At 40.4% G+C, this 12,974-nt stretch overlaps 3 protein-coding genes across 6 annotated transcripts in view; all 3 read right to left on the bottom strand.

Annotated features, from left to right (window-relative positions):
- Nucleotides 1–799: 799 nt before the first annotated feature.
- LOC111430714 (NAC domain-containing protein 91) lies at nt 800–4,160 on the bottom strand. 2 transcript variants are annotated; one of them, XM_023067100.1, is made up of 7 exons: nt 3,721–4,160; nt 3,209–3,486; nt 2,509–2,775; nt 2,058–2,420; nt 1,840–1,936; nt 1,481–1,749; nt 800–1,384 (listed from the first exon to the last, which is right to left on the bottom strand). In XM_023067100.1, exons 1-7 carry the CDS (start codon nt 3,884–3,886, stop codon nt 1,043–1,045), a joined length of 1,782 nt encoding a protein of 593 aa, XP_022922868.1. In that variant the 5' UTR covers nt 3,887–4,160; the 3' UTR covers nt 800–1,042. The 2 variants fall into 2 exon arrangements, with proteins under 2 accessions (XP_022922868.1, XP_022922869.1); XM_023067101.1 differs by having other exon boundaries at nt 1,840–1,933; nt 3,721–4,158.
- A 788-nt stretch (nt 4,161–4,948) lies between these two features.
- LOC111430875 (uncharacterized calcium-binding protein At1g02270) lies at nt 4,949–8,664 on the bottom strand. 2 transcript variants are annotated; one of them, XM_023067343.1, is made up of 10 exons: nt 8,124–8,664; nt 7,925–8,029; nt 7,696–7,801; nt 7,196–7,416; nt 7,021–7,097; nt 6,772–6,880; nt 6,545–6,670; nt 6,085–6,195; nt 5,847–5,954; nt 4,949–5,710 (listed from the first exon to the last, which is right to left on the bottom strand). In XM_023067343.1, exons 1-10 carry the CDS (start codon nt 8,286–8,288, stop codon nt 5,480–5,482), a joined length of 1,359 nt encoding a protein of 452 aa, XP_022923111.1. In that variant the 5' UTR covers nt 8,289–8,664; the 3' UTR covers nt 4,949–5,479. The 2 variants fall into 2 exon arrangements, with proteins under 2 accessions (XP_022923111.1, XP_022923112.1); XM_023067344.1 differs by having other exon boundaries at nt 4,949–5,707; nt 8,124–8,663.
- A 2,289-nt stretch (nt 8,665–10,953) lies between these two features.
- Nucleotides 10,954–12,974, bottom strand: part of LOC111430706 (WAT1-related protein At5g64700-like) — a 3,202-nt gene continuing 1,181 nt past the window's right edge. For both annotated transcript variants that reach the window (XM_023067080.1, XM_023067081.1), the window contains exons 3-8: nt 12,776–12,838; nt 12,396–12,512; nt 12,027–12,273; nt 11,791–11,949; nt 11,453–11,604; nt 10,954–11,357 (exon numbers count right to left, since the gene is read on the bottom strand). In XM_023067080.1, the coding sequence (XP_022922848.1) occupies nt 11,105–11,357; nt 11,453–11,604; nt 11,791–11,949; nt 12,027–12,273; nt 12,396–12,512; nt 12,776–12,838 (991 nt within the window). In that variant the 3' untranslated portion in view covers nt 10,954–11,104. The remainder of the gene's footprint in view (nt 11,358–11,452; nt 11,605–11,790; nt 11,950–12,026; nt 12,274–12,395; nt 12,513–12,775; nt 12,839–12,974) is intronic.

The following is a 12,974-nucleotide window of genomic DNA, read 5'->3' as shown; positions in this document are numbered from 1 at the left end:
TTTTTTTTTTTTTTTTTTTTTTTTTTTAAATCTCAAAAGTGGATCTCACATGCCTTGCTGGCTCGCCTCTCTCTCTCTCTCTCTCTCGCTCTCTGGAGCAGAGCCCTGGCCTCTTCACTCACCCAGAGTTTAATGATGGATTAGTTAGTGTTACGTATATACTTCACCATTAACTGCACACTGTGACTCAACATAACATTCTGCACTCAAAGCTAACAAATACTCTTCAATGCCATCCTACCATTATTCAATCAAAATCAAGACTAACGAAAAATAAAAGTGTAATCTTTAACTGGAAAAGGTGAGCGCAACCCTTTACTTATTAAGGAGGGTAACACGTGGAAGTGAGTCAGCGTGGGGCATTTTTCATAAAGCCGCTCTGCACCACCATGGATTTCAGCCGTCCCATCTCTTACTCCAGCCACTGGCGGTGAGTTTACTTACCAACCATCCAACTAAGGAATGGGAATCAAAAGTGTAACTATCTTCTTTCTTCATTTTTCAAATGTATAGAATCATTTTCTTTACTTTATAGTTTCTATCTATCTTCTTGTTTCACCTCTCCCACTACTTATGTTAGCTTGGAAGGAAGAATATTGTTGCACACACTCTGTTTGTTTGTTTGGCCCAGCCCATGAACAAATCTCCTTCTCTTCCTTCATTATATAAAGTTTCTTTCTACTCGATTATTGCTTCACAGATGCTACTACACACTACCCTACTGGGGAATATACATGTTTAGAGTTGCAGAAGGCCTTGCTCCTGTTCCTTTTCTTAAACAACCATTTTTTTAAAGCAATTATTGTCTGCAGGTTAAAGGTACATTAAAAGTTTTGAACATGTGTACAAAATACCTTCAGAAAAAAGGTGGTGAACAGTGGAATCGTTTCGTACGGAAACATGGGACTCCCGAGTCTAAGGGACGTACATACATAAGGCTCAAACCAAGTATCGTACACACATGCCTCACAATCCTACGCTGTTATTTCTACAATCCTATTTCTATATCCCCCATGAAGGGCATAAAAAAACCTAACGGAGGCTAACAGAAGGGAGAGACAAGGTACCCACGCTGCTCACGGTTACGGCACTTCCAAATGCTAATAAAAATTATGGACAATGCTACAACTACAAGCCTAACTACAGAAACGTATGAAAGGATTGAAGGTAGCAGTGCCGTCACCAATCTTCTTTTGCCCGTTAAGAAGTCAATCGTTGGGCTATCGCTTGCCACCAACTTTGCACTCACTTCCTGGGAAGCTTTACTACTGCCCACACCTGAATCTGCATCGGGCATCACCTGGGGTTGTTTCACAACATCAACCGTGGCAGCCACAGAACCACCATCACCTCCAGTAGTCTTGTTTTCTGAAGGCTTTTTAACCTGCGAGTCATGTTGATGGCCATTTATAGTATCGCAGCAGTCTGGTATAGTTAGTATAGGTTCCATAATTACATTTCACTTCATCAACTACTTTACCTTGCTTGAGATTGATGGGGGGTCATCATCCTGCCATCGACTACTCTCACTACACGTATTGCTAGAGCATGAAGATGGTGCTACAAGTTTTCTTTGCAGTCGTAGCCTTCTTGGCGCAATCCCCTGAAATGTAGAAAATTCATTTGGTTGCTGCACACTTCTTGGACGGCGACTCATTCTCTGAATTCCAGTTGAAGCATCCGTGTTTCCTACTACAGACAAGTAATTGTATGATTCCTGAAGGCTACCTGATAGATTATAAAGTAGACCTGCCAAAGACATTTAATTTGCATGATAATTTTAACAAGATATGCCATGGACTCGTCGACATTATTGTGAGATGAGAGAGGCAGCAGCACCTTCTTCTGGCGCTGCAGTTCCCATATGATCAATAATAGGAGTCTTCCTGTCAATAACCTCCAGACAAATTGAGCTTTCAAAGTCTGGCATAGCCTGCTTTGAGACAAGAAATTCGCAAGTACAACGAAACTAATTCAAAGCAGAAACAGAAACCATAATGTAAAAAAAATAAGATTATCCTTTAAAAAGAAAAGGCCGCAAGAAAGGTCTCACTAACCAATGCTTTGCCAGTGTCAGCCTCCACTTTGCCGAATGCTCTGTTGTCCAAGCTTGCCATTGAATTGTTAGGAAGCTCACTTAGGGACATGGATTCTTGCTGGTCTTCAAGTGCATAATCATCCGAATTATAGACAAACGAGTCTAGCATCTGATGGATAAAATCGAAATCCTCTGCCCCAATCTGTAATTGCTCTGCATTAGGATTAGCTCCATAGTTCAAGTAATTGCTATCAGAATAGTATAGGCCAGATGATCCTAGCTCAGCTTGCAGCTGCGAATGCAATGGGGAATATAGTTTACTATCAAGTGGTTGGTTCTCGGGACCAGAGAACTTCCTCTCTTCGTCTGGATGAGGATCCATCTGCAACGAGAACTAGACTTAGATCCAATTGATTATGTACAATTTCTTAATATAAAAAAGGAAAGTAAAAGAAAAGAAAGCCTCTCACTTCTACATTATATGAATCAAAACCATGAATGTCAACTGAACCATCAGTATGTTCTACAGTTTCAGATAGCACTCCATCAGAAATTTCAGCCTGCCTTTGCAATGAAGGAGAATCTAAAGGAAGTATTTGTTCTGGATGGGAATCTCCAGGTCCCGGAGATGATTCAGTTGTAGTAGGGGATGAAATAGCAGCTTCAGCTTCATCGCCATTTGACCCCTCGATACTCTCATCCTGTTTCTTAAATAGGCGACAGAGAACGAAGGCATTCTGAAACCAACAACCAAAATAGTATCTTAATTATGAAACAAGGACAATCAGAAATTCGAGAAATAGATTCTACCTGAAAACTGAACACTTAGAATTATAAGGTGTAACGAAAAAAAACTTGGTTGTGCAGAACAAGTATCTCCCACTTGGGATTTTCAACATAAATACAGGATGAAGCAGAGAGTGAGGTGGAAGAAAATCATAATGTTGCGGTAGAGGGAAGTTTACATACTATTAACTAGCATTTCAGAAGCCCTTTAACTAAAAGAAACCATCCATCACAGTTCTGAATGCAGAAAATAGAAAGAGAAATCATTGCCAAGCAACTGTGTTGGATCCTAAACATCGGCATAAAGGAGTGGTCAAATAAGAAAGAACGGTAGTAATGAATTCATCCTGCTAGCCAAATGGAGAAATTAGAAGAAAATCAAACCTGCCCAGGGTTGGTGCCATCAAGTTCTTTAAGAGTGGTACGATACTCATGGACTACCCAATTGGTTCTCTTTCCCTTAGGAGCACGACCTTTGTAGAATACCAATGTCTTCTTCATTCCAATCAATTTCGTGCCAGACTTGATTTTGCGATCCTTACCCGTTGCCTTCCAGAAGCCAGCAACAGTAGCTCTCTTCAAGCGATGCCCGTTAGGATACTTCCTGTCCTGCGGACAAAAGAAGAACCACTCCCGATCCTTCGTCTTTAATATCGACAGATCTGCACCCGACAAAATAGGATGATAAAAGGTGATTGGGTAGAGTAAATCTTGGGGTCAACTGAAGGGATAAGCAGATGAAATTGGATTCAATAAACTAAGAATAAGTAGAAAATAAAAAGGGAAGATGCAGCGAGAAGCGAAAATGGAATAAAATCAAACGATATTCGAGATTTTGGCTGTAAAGAGTAAGGAAATAAGAAGAGGAAGGAAGGTGAGAGAGATAGAGAGCGTACCAGGAAGGTCCCAGGGCTCCCAATTACAGACATCAACTTCGCGTATAACGCAGACATCTTCGTGATTTCCATTGATTTTGGAGCGGAGGTAGTAGTCGATGAGCTCCTCGTCGGTGGGTCTAAATCGGAAGCCCAGGGGGAGGGAATTGAGGGTTAAGACGGCCATCGAAGGAGAAAAGAGGGGGGATGGATTGGCAAAGATAAAGAAGAAAAGGGGGAAGGAAGTAACCGGCCGTCCGGAAAGATTCTTTGTTTTGATAAAGAGTGAGTAACTCAGGGGTGAAAGAAAGTGCGATTTAGTTTTCAGAGAAAATGAAGAAAACTGTAACTAAGAGGGAATTCAATTTTTTATTTTGTTCCTGTAATTTACCAAGATGAAAAACGCGTCTGGCCTACTGTTTATGTTGTTCGTCGGAATAACAACTCTGCCATTGTGTGGACGCGGAAGGGGCGATGGGGAAACCGGGGGTGAAATATCGGAGGCGGACAAATCAAAGTTCGCCACGTTATGTGAAAGCAAGTGATTATGCGTCATTGTCCAGGCCCAACTTATTGTCCCCTCCCCATCCACGCGCGTCTTTCCCGTCGTTCTTTTTTTCTTTTTTTTTTTCTTTCTCAAACAATTAAAATATTCGCTTCATCCTTTCTTTATCATTTTCTTCATCCAACTATAATTTTTCCCTCGCCACATAAAATAGCTTACACAAGTGTACACCCATCACACTCTTACTCAATCATACAAACTTCAACATTAAACGTTTTGCTTTCAATAATTTTAGATGCTAAATTCGAATTCATTATCTAATTTTCTTATCAATTACATCTCCAAAACTGAATTATGATTCTATCTTTTTTTTTTTTGTTTTTTTTATGAACGTGTATACTACACTTCTTGTAGTCGGTCCCGAATGCCTCCCCTGAATTTACTTGCCGGTTTACCCACCACCATACCAGAAGCATCTCATTGTCTAGTTACATTTTTGGGGGTGCTTTGAGACTTTCCTTCACTCGACGCAGTAGAATTCTAAACCAGTAATACACCACAAGTTACCAACGAAGCAAACCGAGTGTTGTTGACTCCCTCAATATGGTATTAAAAACAAACGCTCGTTCATTCATTGGAAGTTTTGGGGCTATTTGGAGGCACAACTTTTTGCTTGTTCATTAAGGAAGACTGTTTGTGCTTGTTCTATTCACCTTTGTTGCGTGTTTTTCAAGAAGCAAAAAAGAGAAGAAAAAAAGTCACTTTTATCAATCACTTTAAAACAAACACATTCATTTGGTTCTTTACAGTGATGACCCTATCTCGTCCTCCATTCCCGACCTAATGAACTGTTTCTATACCAAATACCAAAAGTACTAAGAAGCTGTACATATGTTATACGTCCCGTAAAAAGTACATAAGCAAGGGCCAATTATTTCTGTAACCAATAGCTGTCTCTGTCTGTAGTATGTATCTGTACACATTATGGGCTCTATCCTTCCTTTCACTTGTTCGACAATTGACTGTAGTAGTGTGTAGATGCAGGGATTAAGAGGGGTCGGAGTCTGCTCCCCTAAAATGGATGCGAGCTTGTGGTTGCAGATGTGTTCCTTCCTCCAAGTCCAGGATGGAAAATGAAAATGGTATTGGACGTAAATCAATCTGAGTTGTGTGCGTGCCCAGAAAACTCTCGACGTTTCATCCCTCGAGAGCGAGCATTGCAATTGTGAATTGTGGTTTCCACTTCTTTTTGTATACAGTAACAATTGTATGCTATCAGGATATCAACTGAGAACAGGGCATTCTTATGGGTGCGAACACCACAGTGAGTCGTGCATGATCTGAAAGGGAGTAGTCTTCAGGCCACCTTCCTTTCTCCACTTCAGCAGGAAACAGGACTGCATTCTCAACACTGAAACCAATTGTTTGCTCCTGATTTTCCTTTGATTCAACCTCATTGCCTTTCTCATCCCTCTCCTCGGTCCCAGTAGAATTCCAAATTCTCTGCTGTGTCATGGGATGGTTATACCACAAAACACACCCACCATTACTATCAATATCAATATCCATGCCTGTTTAACTCCTGTCTACTCTAGTTTTTTTAAGTAAAGAAGTTGAACACACTTGAACTGGAAAAGCTTACCTGAAATTCATTATGATCGAGAATGCCATTTCCATCACTGTCTGCTTGTACCCACAAGTCCTTTATCTCTCCAACGCTAAGGCCATGAGGATGACCAGTTAAATTGAGCTGCAGAAAATGATTTAACCATTCACAGTTTTTCAATTCAAACCAATGAGGATAGTTTTCCCGAGGGAAGGCCCCAAACAAATTCAACATACAGTTTTCAAAACTTAAATCAGCAAGCCTCAGCATCTACCTGTCGAAGTGCCTCACAGAAACCAGAGTAGGTTATATAGTCACCATCATTGTCCGCCTTCAGAAAGGCAAATGCATCATCCTCTGTCAGCGAAGCTCTTCGAAGCAGATACTGAAAATAATAAGATGGTATTAGAATTGGAGAAAGAAAACAACTTGGTACTCACACCAATGTTTAAGTACTCGAGTGTTGTTCTATATACACTCATGAATTAAGCAAAAAGCCAACATGAACATAATTCAAATCTTCATCTCTCACATTTGTTGTATTGAAAAAGGAAGCAGAAAAATGTCCATGGTTGAGCATACAACAACCTAACAGATGGCGACGAATTCAAAAATCATACATGGAAATGCAATGAAAGATAAGCAGGAAACTATCGCCCAAGACAGATAAGTTGCAAATATTGTTATAAATTGAAAGTCACAGCAATTAGTTTGGGAGAAGAAGAATTTTTTACCTTGAACATGCCAAAAACAGCTTCACTCCAGCTTGTTTTTAGCAATTTTCTGTAACCGTTCGGATTTAAAAGCCATATGAAGTCAACCCCGCAAATGTTTCCCCGATGATTCCGGTGACTCACCCACTGGTTTACACACAAGAAAGAGAGGCACGACCCAAGTTAGAAAAATAGTCAACGTTGACTATTTATTTTTTTATATGAGGAACGTAGTTGAAGATGCTAACCTTGCGTGCATCTGCATCTGCGTATTGGTGAGCCGTGTCATATGACGATACAAACCCCTGCGACCTAAGAAACTTGTACACATGTCCACGTTTGCTTCCATTCCAGTCACTAAACAAAAAAACAAGCATTCAGAAAGACCTTCTTAAAAGTACCATGTTGTTCTAGTCGAAGCAGATAGCAAGAGATTGACTGTCTGGAAGGGAACAAAATTACAACAAAGAATTAAGAAGGAAGGGAACGAAACTTACCCGCAAAGTATGATGGGCATGGGATTGAGTTTGTTTTCCTTCTGATAAGATTCAACGTATTGCAGGATTTTGTATACCTGAAGGACATGGAAGAATAAGGTTGAAATCTTTAGGAATTGGAATTGGAATTGGAAGCAGTGAAAAGTTGCACAAATGCAAAGAGAAGAGCACCTACTTGATTCAACCGGACAAGACAGAGACTAGAATCATGAGGAAATAACAAGTGAGTGTTGACAATGAGAATTTCCTGTCGAATATCATTGTTTCGGCACTGTGAAAACGGAACTGCTAATTCAACATGTAATAGCTGCGCAACACGGTCTCCGCAATCGTGAAATAGCAGCTCTCGGTAGTTTACCACTCTAAAATAATCCTTATGCACCGCAGTCAACAAACCTGAAGATTCAGATCCAATCAACCTCAATTTGAAAAGAATTAACAGGCAGAATTCCGAAGAAACATAATACGAACAGAGAAGGCCTGCTTCCAAATGAGGACTAGGAGGAGACCATAATCTAATAGTATTCACGAAATCCTCTTACAAAAACAAACTCATTGCCTAGTCTTGAAAAACCTTGATGCAGAATCTAATATTCACGAAATCCTATCCTCTTAAAAAACCTTGATGCGGATACGTCTGAATGATGAGTGTTGAGTAAAAGAGGGAAAACGTACCATCGCCACGGTTATTGGTCCGAGCAAGCTTGAAACTGATATAACCGGCATTGCGGAGTCTGTTTTCGTATATATTTACAAGTTCTTCGTTTCCAACCCAGAATTCCTGCCCAAGGCCAGAGTTGAAAAGCAAATAGGACGCACACATCAACGGCCTCGTTTGTGAAAGGATAAAATCAGAAAGAAACGTGAATGCTTGCGACTCGATCTAGAAAAAAGAAATCCGAACCTGAAGGCAGATAATGGAAGATTTCTCATACAAGAGCCAATCGAGAATTCTCTGGTTTCTGGCTAGCCAGTATGTCCTGTAATCGCTTTCGCGGCAACTGGGATCCTGTTTTGCATCCATCCATCCATGGATCCGTTAGAATCCGAATAATCGAAGGGAGATGAAAAATTGAAAAAGAAAAAGAGAGGAGGAATCGAACCTGTTGATTGAGACGCTTGTAAATGGGAGCGAGTATATTAAAGGTAGTGCAGGTGATGGAAGGGCGCTGATGGTGGTGGTCTTTGATGGAAGATGCAATGGCGTAACTCCCAATCATCGAAATCCTTCCTTTCATCTTCTTATCGCGTCGTCTCTCCTTTCTCATTCTTGACTCCTCGCCCTCCAGCGTTGGATCCAATTATATAACAAAAACCCACCCGCGTACAAATATTTGTCTTTTTCCTTTTCCTTTTCTTTTCTAAACAAATGCGGTTGATAGGAAGTGGAAGAACGACGGAATAGAAAGAAGAAAAAGAAAAAGGGAGTTTTGCCGGAGCGTTATCGCCAAGCGAGAGGGGGATGAATGAATGAATGAACGAACGAACGAAGAACAGGGGAGCGGGAGAGAGGGAGGGAGGTTATGACTCTTATTTCATCGTGCCCAAATAATAATGTAAATAAGAAAACGAAGAAAAGGGGGAAAAGATATAAACCCTAAGAGAAAATGGCGTATGCCTATTTATAATCCCTCCCAACTCCTCATATTTCTCTACTTCTCCTGCCGCAGTTTTGCATATAAATAAATACACCTTTATTTCATTTCACTGCCTTTAATTAATTTGTTGGATTCGGTTACAGCGCCGAAAGTGAGTACGAAGTCAGAAGTATAATATTCTTTTCCATTTATATATATATATATATATGCTATGCTATGATATGCTGTGATAAAGAAGAAGATGCAACAATATCACGTCTTTCCCCCCAAAATCTTTGTGAAGCTAGCTACGAGTAGGAGCGAGTGAGCAGTGAGTGGTGGAGTTTGGTGGTTGGATTTGGTAATGCAGAATCCAAGGCTCACAGGAAACCGGGAATTCCAACCCCTACCGCTGCTTTAGGGGATCCTATTACCCTATATTTGCCTCAAATTCGTTATTTTTTTCAATTCTTTTGTGTGGCCATAATATTGTTCCTTTTATTGGCCGCTTTGTAAGACCGAATAAGATAATACAACCATTCGTGCATACGCATACGCATCCACTTAAGGATACCTGCCTCTTCTTTACCATTTATTTATTTTCTTCTTTCTCTGGTTTACTTTGCACGCAGGGATGAAATCTTTGATTTCTGAAACAAGAGATTAGATAAAAGGTGGGTGAGAATTTCAAATTGGGCATAAATTAGGGTGCGGTCTTATCAACGAAATAAGGTCAAAGAGGAGAGAGGACGTGGAGTAGAAGATGCCCTACGCACCCATCTGCCAATAATTCAGACACTAAATTTGGGACGTTAATTTAGCATTTAGTGCGGGAATAAAGAAAAGAACAAATAGTAAATACAACAACAGGGCAGTGTAGTCGGGAGTTTCCACAGAAAACAACAAAAACTGGGCGGTGTCAAGAGCCAAGTTGAGTACTGAATTACTCGCAACGTTGATGGTTTTGGGCCTCAAATCCGACAATGCCTCTGTTTTCTCCCAACCCCACCGACAAATCCAATAAAGCTCCTTTTTTTTCTTCTTTTTATAAACCATATCCCTTCTTCCCTTGCCCCACACTTCTCCCTCCACCCACTTTCAGCGTACCCTTATTCAAGTGCTTAATAACCAATTCGATCTCAACTAATATTTCAATTTATGGGTTCTTCATTTAATCCCATCAAATCACACGTTTGGTTCATTTTTTGCCATTTATTCCGTGATCCTCAAAAGGACACATTTCTCCTCTGCATAATTCAGATAACGGCTTTCAATTATTACTGATTAGGGTTTCCATTTCAACCCCAGTTAATTCATTTTAAAAATATTATGAGAGAATTTGGACTCAAACGTGATAGCCCACACCCCAAATAGGCCTTCAACAAAACAGGCCTTCAACAAAACAGGCCTTCAACAAAACAGGCCTTCAACAAAACAGGCCTTCAACAAAACAGGCCTTCAACAAAACAGGCCTTCAACAAAACAGGCCTTCAACAAAACAGGCCTTCAACAAAACAGGCCTTCAACAAAACAGGCCTTCAACAAAACAGGCCTTCAACAAAACAGGCCTTCAACAAAACAGGCCTTCAACAAAACAGGCCTTCAACAAAACAGGCCTTCAACAAAACAGGCCTTCAACAAAACAGGCCTTCAACAAAACAGGCCTTCAACAAAACAGGCCTTCAACAAAACAGGCCTTCAACAAAACAGGCCTTCAACAAAACAGGCCTTCAACAAAACAGGCCTTCAACAAAACAGGCCTTCAACAAAACAGGCCTTCAACAAAACAGGCCTTCAACAAAACAGGCCTTCAACAAAACAGGCCTTCAACAAAACAGGCCTTCAACAAAACAGGCCTTCAACAAAACAGGCCTTCAACAAAACAGGCCTTCAACAAAACAGGCCTTCAACAAAACAGGCCTTCAACAAAACAGGCCTTCAACAAAACAGGCCTTCAACAAAACAGGCCTTCAACAAAACAGGCCTTCAACAAAACAGGCCTTCAACAAAACAGGCCTTCAACAAAACAGGCCTCAAACTAAAAACCATGTGGACCAGTGATCCGGTTCAACTCATAACATCCTAATTTGGATAATCTGGGGGGCAACATTTTGGCCTCTTCTCCAAATTACAAATTTAATGTTATAAATTTTGTATATCAATTATTTTAACTACGTCAAATCATTTAAACTTATTTTAAACAGTAAATATGATGGAGAACAGGAAAAAGAAACGGTTAAGTCAGGTTCAAAACGGTATTAATTAATTAGAGGGAAAACAACAAATTTTTGGTTGAAACGACCGCAATAATAAGACGTTATGAGAAATGTATTTGCCCCTAGATATCATCAGTAAATGCAATAATAAAAAGATTAAATATATTGGGAGCGACTTCTGATGTGGGTTGAAAGGTAATAAGTTGGTGAATTGAGAAAATGGATGGTTAAGAACACAAGTGTTCATATCTTGATGTTGAAAGATTAAAATGTAAATAAAGTTGGTAAGTTTCAAGGGTTTGTTCTGTTGCAGCCTTGTTCTGCATCAGAAGCAGCAATTGGAGTATTATTATTGGGAGTGGGTGAAGCGGTTGGCACTACAGCTGCTGATGGCAGAGGCGCAGGTTCTGAAGTTGCTGTTGCTGCTTCAATTGCGAGTGCAGCTGCTGTTGCTCTTGGGAGATGCGCTGATTTCTTCACCTCCTTTGTCTTTCCCCACAGGAAACAGTAGAGCCCCGCTACCATCACACCCGTCCCCAACATGCTGCAATGCATCAATTTATTATTCATTTTCTTCCAATTTCATTCCCAAACACTACTACTAACTAACTCTAAATTAATTTTGAATATATGTCCTACCTCCCCACTTTAATCTCCTCCCCAAGTATGATGCCTTCTGAGATTGCCACAAAAATTAGAGTCAGGGGGTTGAACATGGGTGGGAAAGTGGGGCCTTGCATTGAAATTGCCCATGTCATCAAGCAAAACGTAGCTGCTGTCGCCAGTGCTCCCTGCAGTGCACAGGGTTAAAATGTGTATGTGTATGATATGATCTGACCATGTATAAATAGACATACGTATCACACATATATATTATATGCATGAAGATGAAGAAAAGTGGAATTTATTAGTTTAGTTTGGTTAATTAATGAGGCAATGCAATGCAATGCAATGCAATGAATGAAGAAAATTGATACCGAGTATAAAATGGTGAGAAGCTGAAGATCCCAACCCAACTTCCAAGAGGCGTTGTTGGTGTCGAGGCACAACCCAAGCAGTGTTGACTGAATGCATGCTATGACACATGTTAGCATGGTGGCCAAATACTTCGAGGGAAACAGCTTGAGCAACTTCACCTGTTTGTGGCAACATTATTATTAAATTGGAATTGAATGATCTGAGATGGAGCAGTGCAGAGATGAGTAAGACATACTTGGACAACAAACCATGTAGAATAGGAGAAGCAGCTGCCAAGAAGCAGGAGGGTGCCTCGCCCCCAGTGGCGACCACCCTCATTACTTGCGTTATTATTTGTATTATCATTGACGTGGGCGACATGATGACCAATGTGGAATCCTTTCCCTCTGTAAACACTCGTAATTACTACTCCCCCAACGCACAAAATTGCCCCCACTACCGTTATTCGCCCTGCCCTTCTCTTCAAGCTCACTTTTTCGATCCTACAATACACAATTAATTGCTGTCGAATTTAATACATAACATCCAACGCCCCATCGCCATCATAATTATACACACACACACACACATATGCTACTACTACTACAGCCGGTGTGGGCCATACCTGAGCATGGAGGAGATTACAAATGTCACCACGGGAATCAAGTTCAGGAAGTTGGTAGCATAAGTAGCTGTCGTGTCTCGCAGACCATAGTAGTACAGTCCCATTGCCGCTGTTATCCTGCATGCTTTCATCGCCCACATTCTTATTATTATTATTATTTTCAATTTCTTCAACTTCCCATATGCGTACATAGAATAGCAAGGGTAGAAGTGGGATTTGGAGATGGAATAAAGTTGGGTTGTGGTGTGAACGACAAGTGATATAAGAAAAGAAAAGAAAAAAAACAAAAATGCATAATCATATAAATAAACAATAATGTAGTTTGAGGGATTTGATGGAATGAGACAAGCAAGAGGGAGGGAGGGAGAGGAGTATCGTACCCGGTGAAGGCACTCAGAAAAAGCCAAAACAAAACCTGCCAGCTCAACTTGTTTGCGTTTCTTCTGCAACCATCGTAAAGCAGGGCACGACAAAATGGAGTAGAGTCAGAGTCAGCAACATTCGATCAATCTAATTAATTAATTGATTAATATGATGGGTTTAATTATATGAAGATAAGACAAAAAAAAAAAAAAAAAA

The sequence above is a fragment of the Cucurbita moschata genome, unplaced genomic scaffold (assembly GCF_002738365.1).
Source record: "Cucurbita moschata cultivar Rifu unplaced genomic scaffold, Cmos_1.0 Cmo_Scf00034, whole genome shotgun sequence".
In the NCBI taxonomy this organism is placed as follows: Eukaryota; Viridiplantae; Streptophyta; class Magnoliopsida; order Cucurbitales; family Cucurbitaceae; genus Cucurbita; species Cucurbita moschata.
Note: the sequence above shows the minus strand (reverse complement) of the source record. Positions and strands in the feature narration are given on the sequence as shown.

Excerpts from the sequence above, each read along its gene's own strand:
- LOC111430714 (XM_023067100.1), bottom strand. The coding sequence starts at position 3,886 with ATGGCCGTCTTAACCCTCAATTCCCTCCCCCTGGGCTTCCGATTTAGA. Across the intron at positions 3,487-3,720 it reads GGAGCCCTGGGACCTTCCTG|ATCTGTCGATATTAAAGACG; the intron begins GTACGCTCTCTA and ends TGTCGGGTGCAG. Across the intron at positions 1,937-2,057 it reads CTGACACTGGCAAAGCATTG|CAGGCTATGCCAGACTTTGA; the intron begins GTTAGTGAGACC and ends CTTGTCTCAAAG.
- LOC111430875 (XM_023067343.1), bottom strand. The coding sequence starts at position 8,288 with ATGAGAAAGGAGAGACGACGCGATAAGAAGATGAAAGGAAGGATTTCG. Across the intron at positions 7,417-7,695 it reads GACCAATAACCGTGGCGATG|GTTTGTTGACTGCGGTGCAT; the intron begins GTACGTTTTCCC and ends CTGAATCTTCAG. Across the intron at positions 5,955-6,084 it reads TCTGTGAGGCACTTCGACAG|CTCAATTTAACTGGTCATCC; the intron begins GTAGATGCTGAG and ends CATTTTCTGCAG.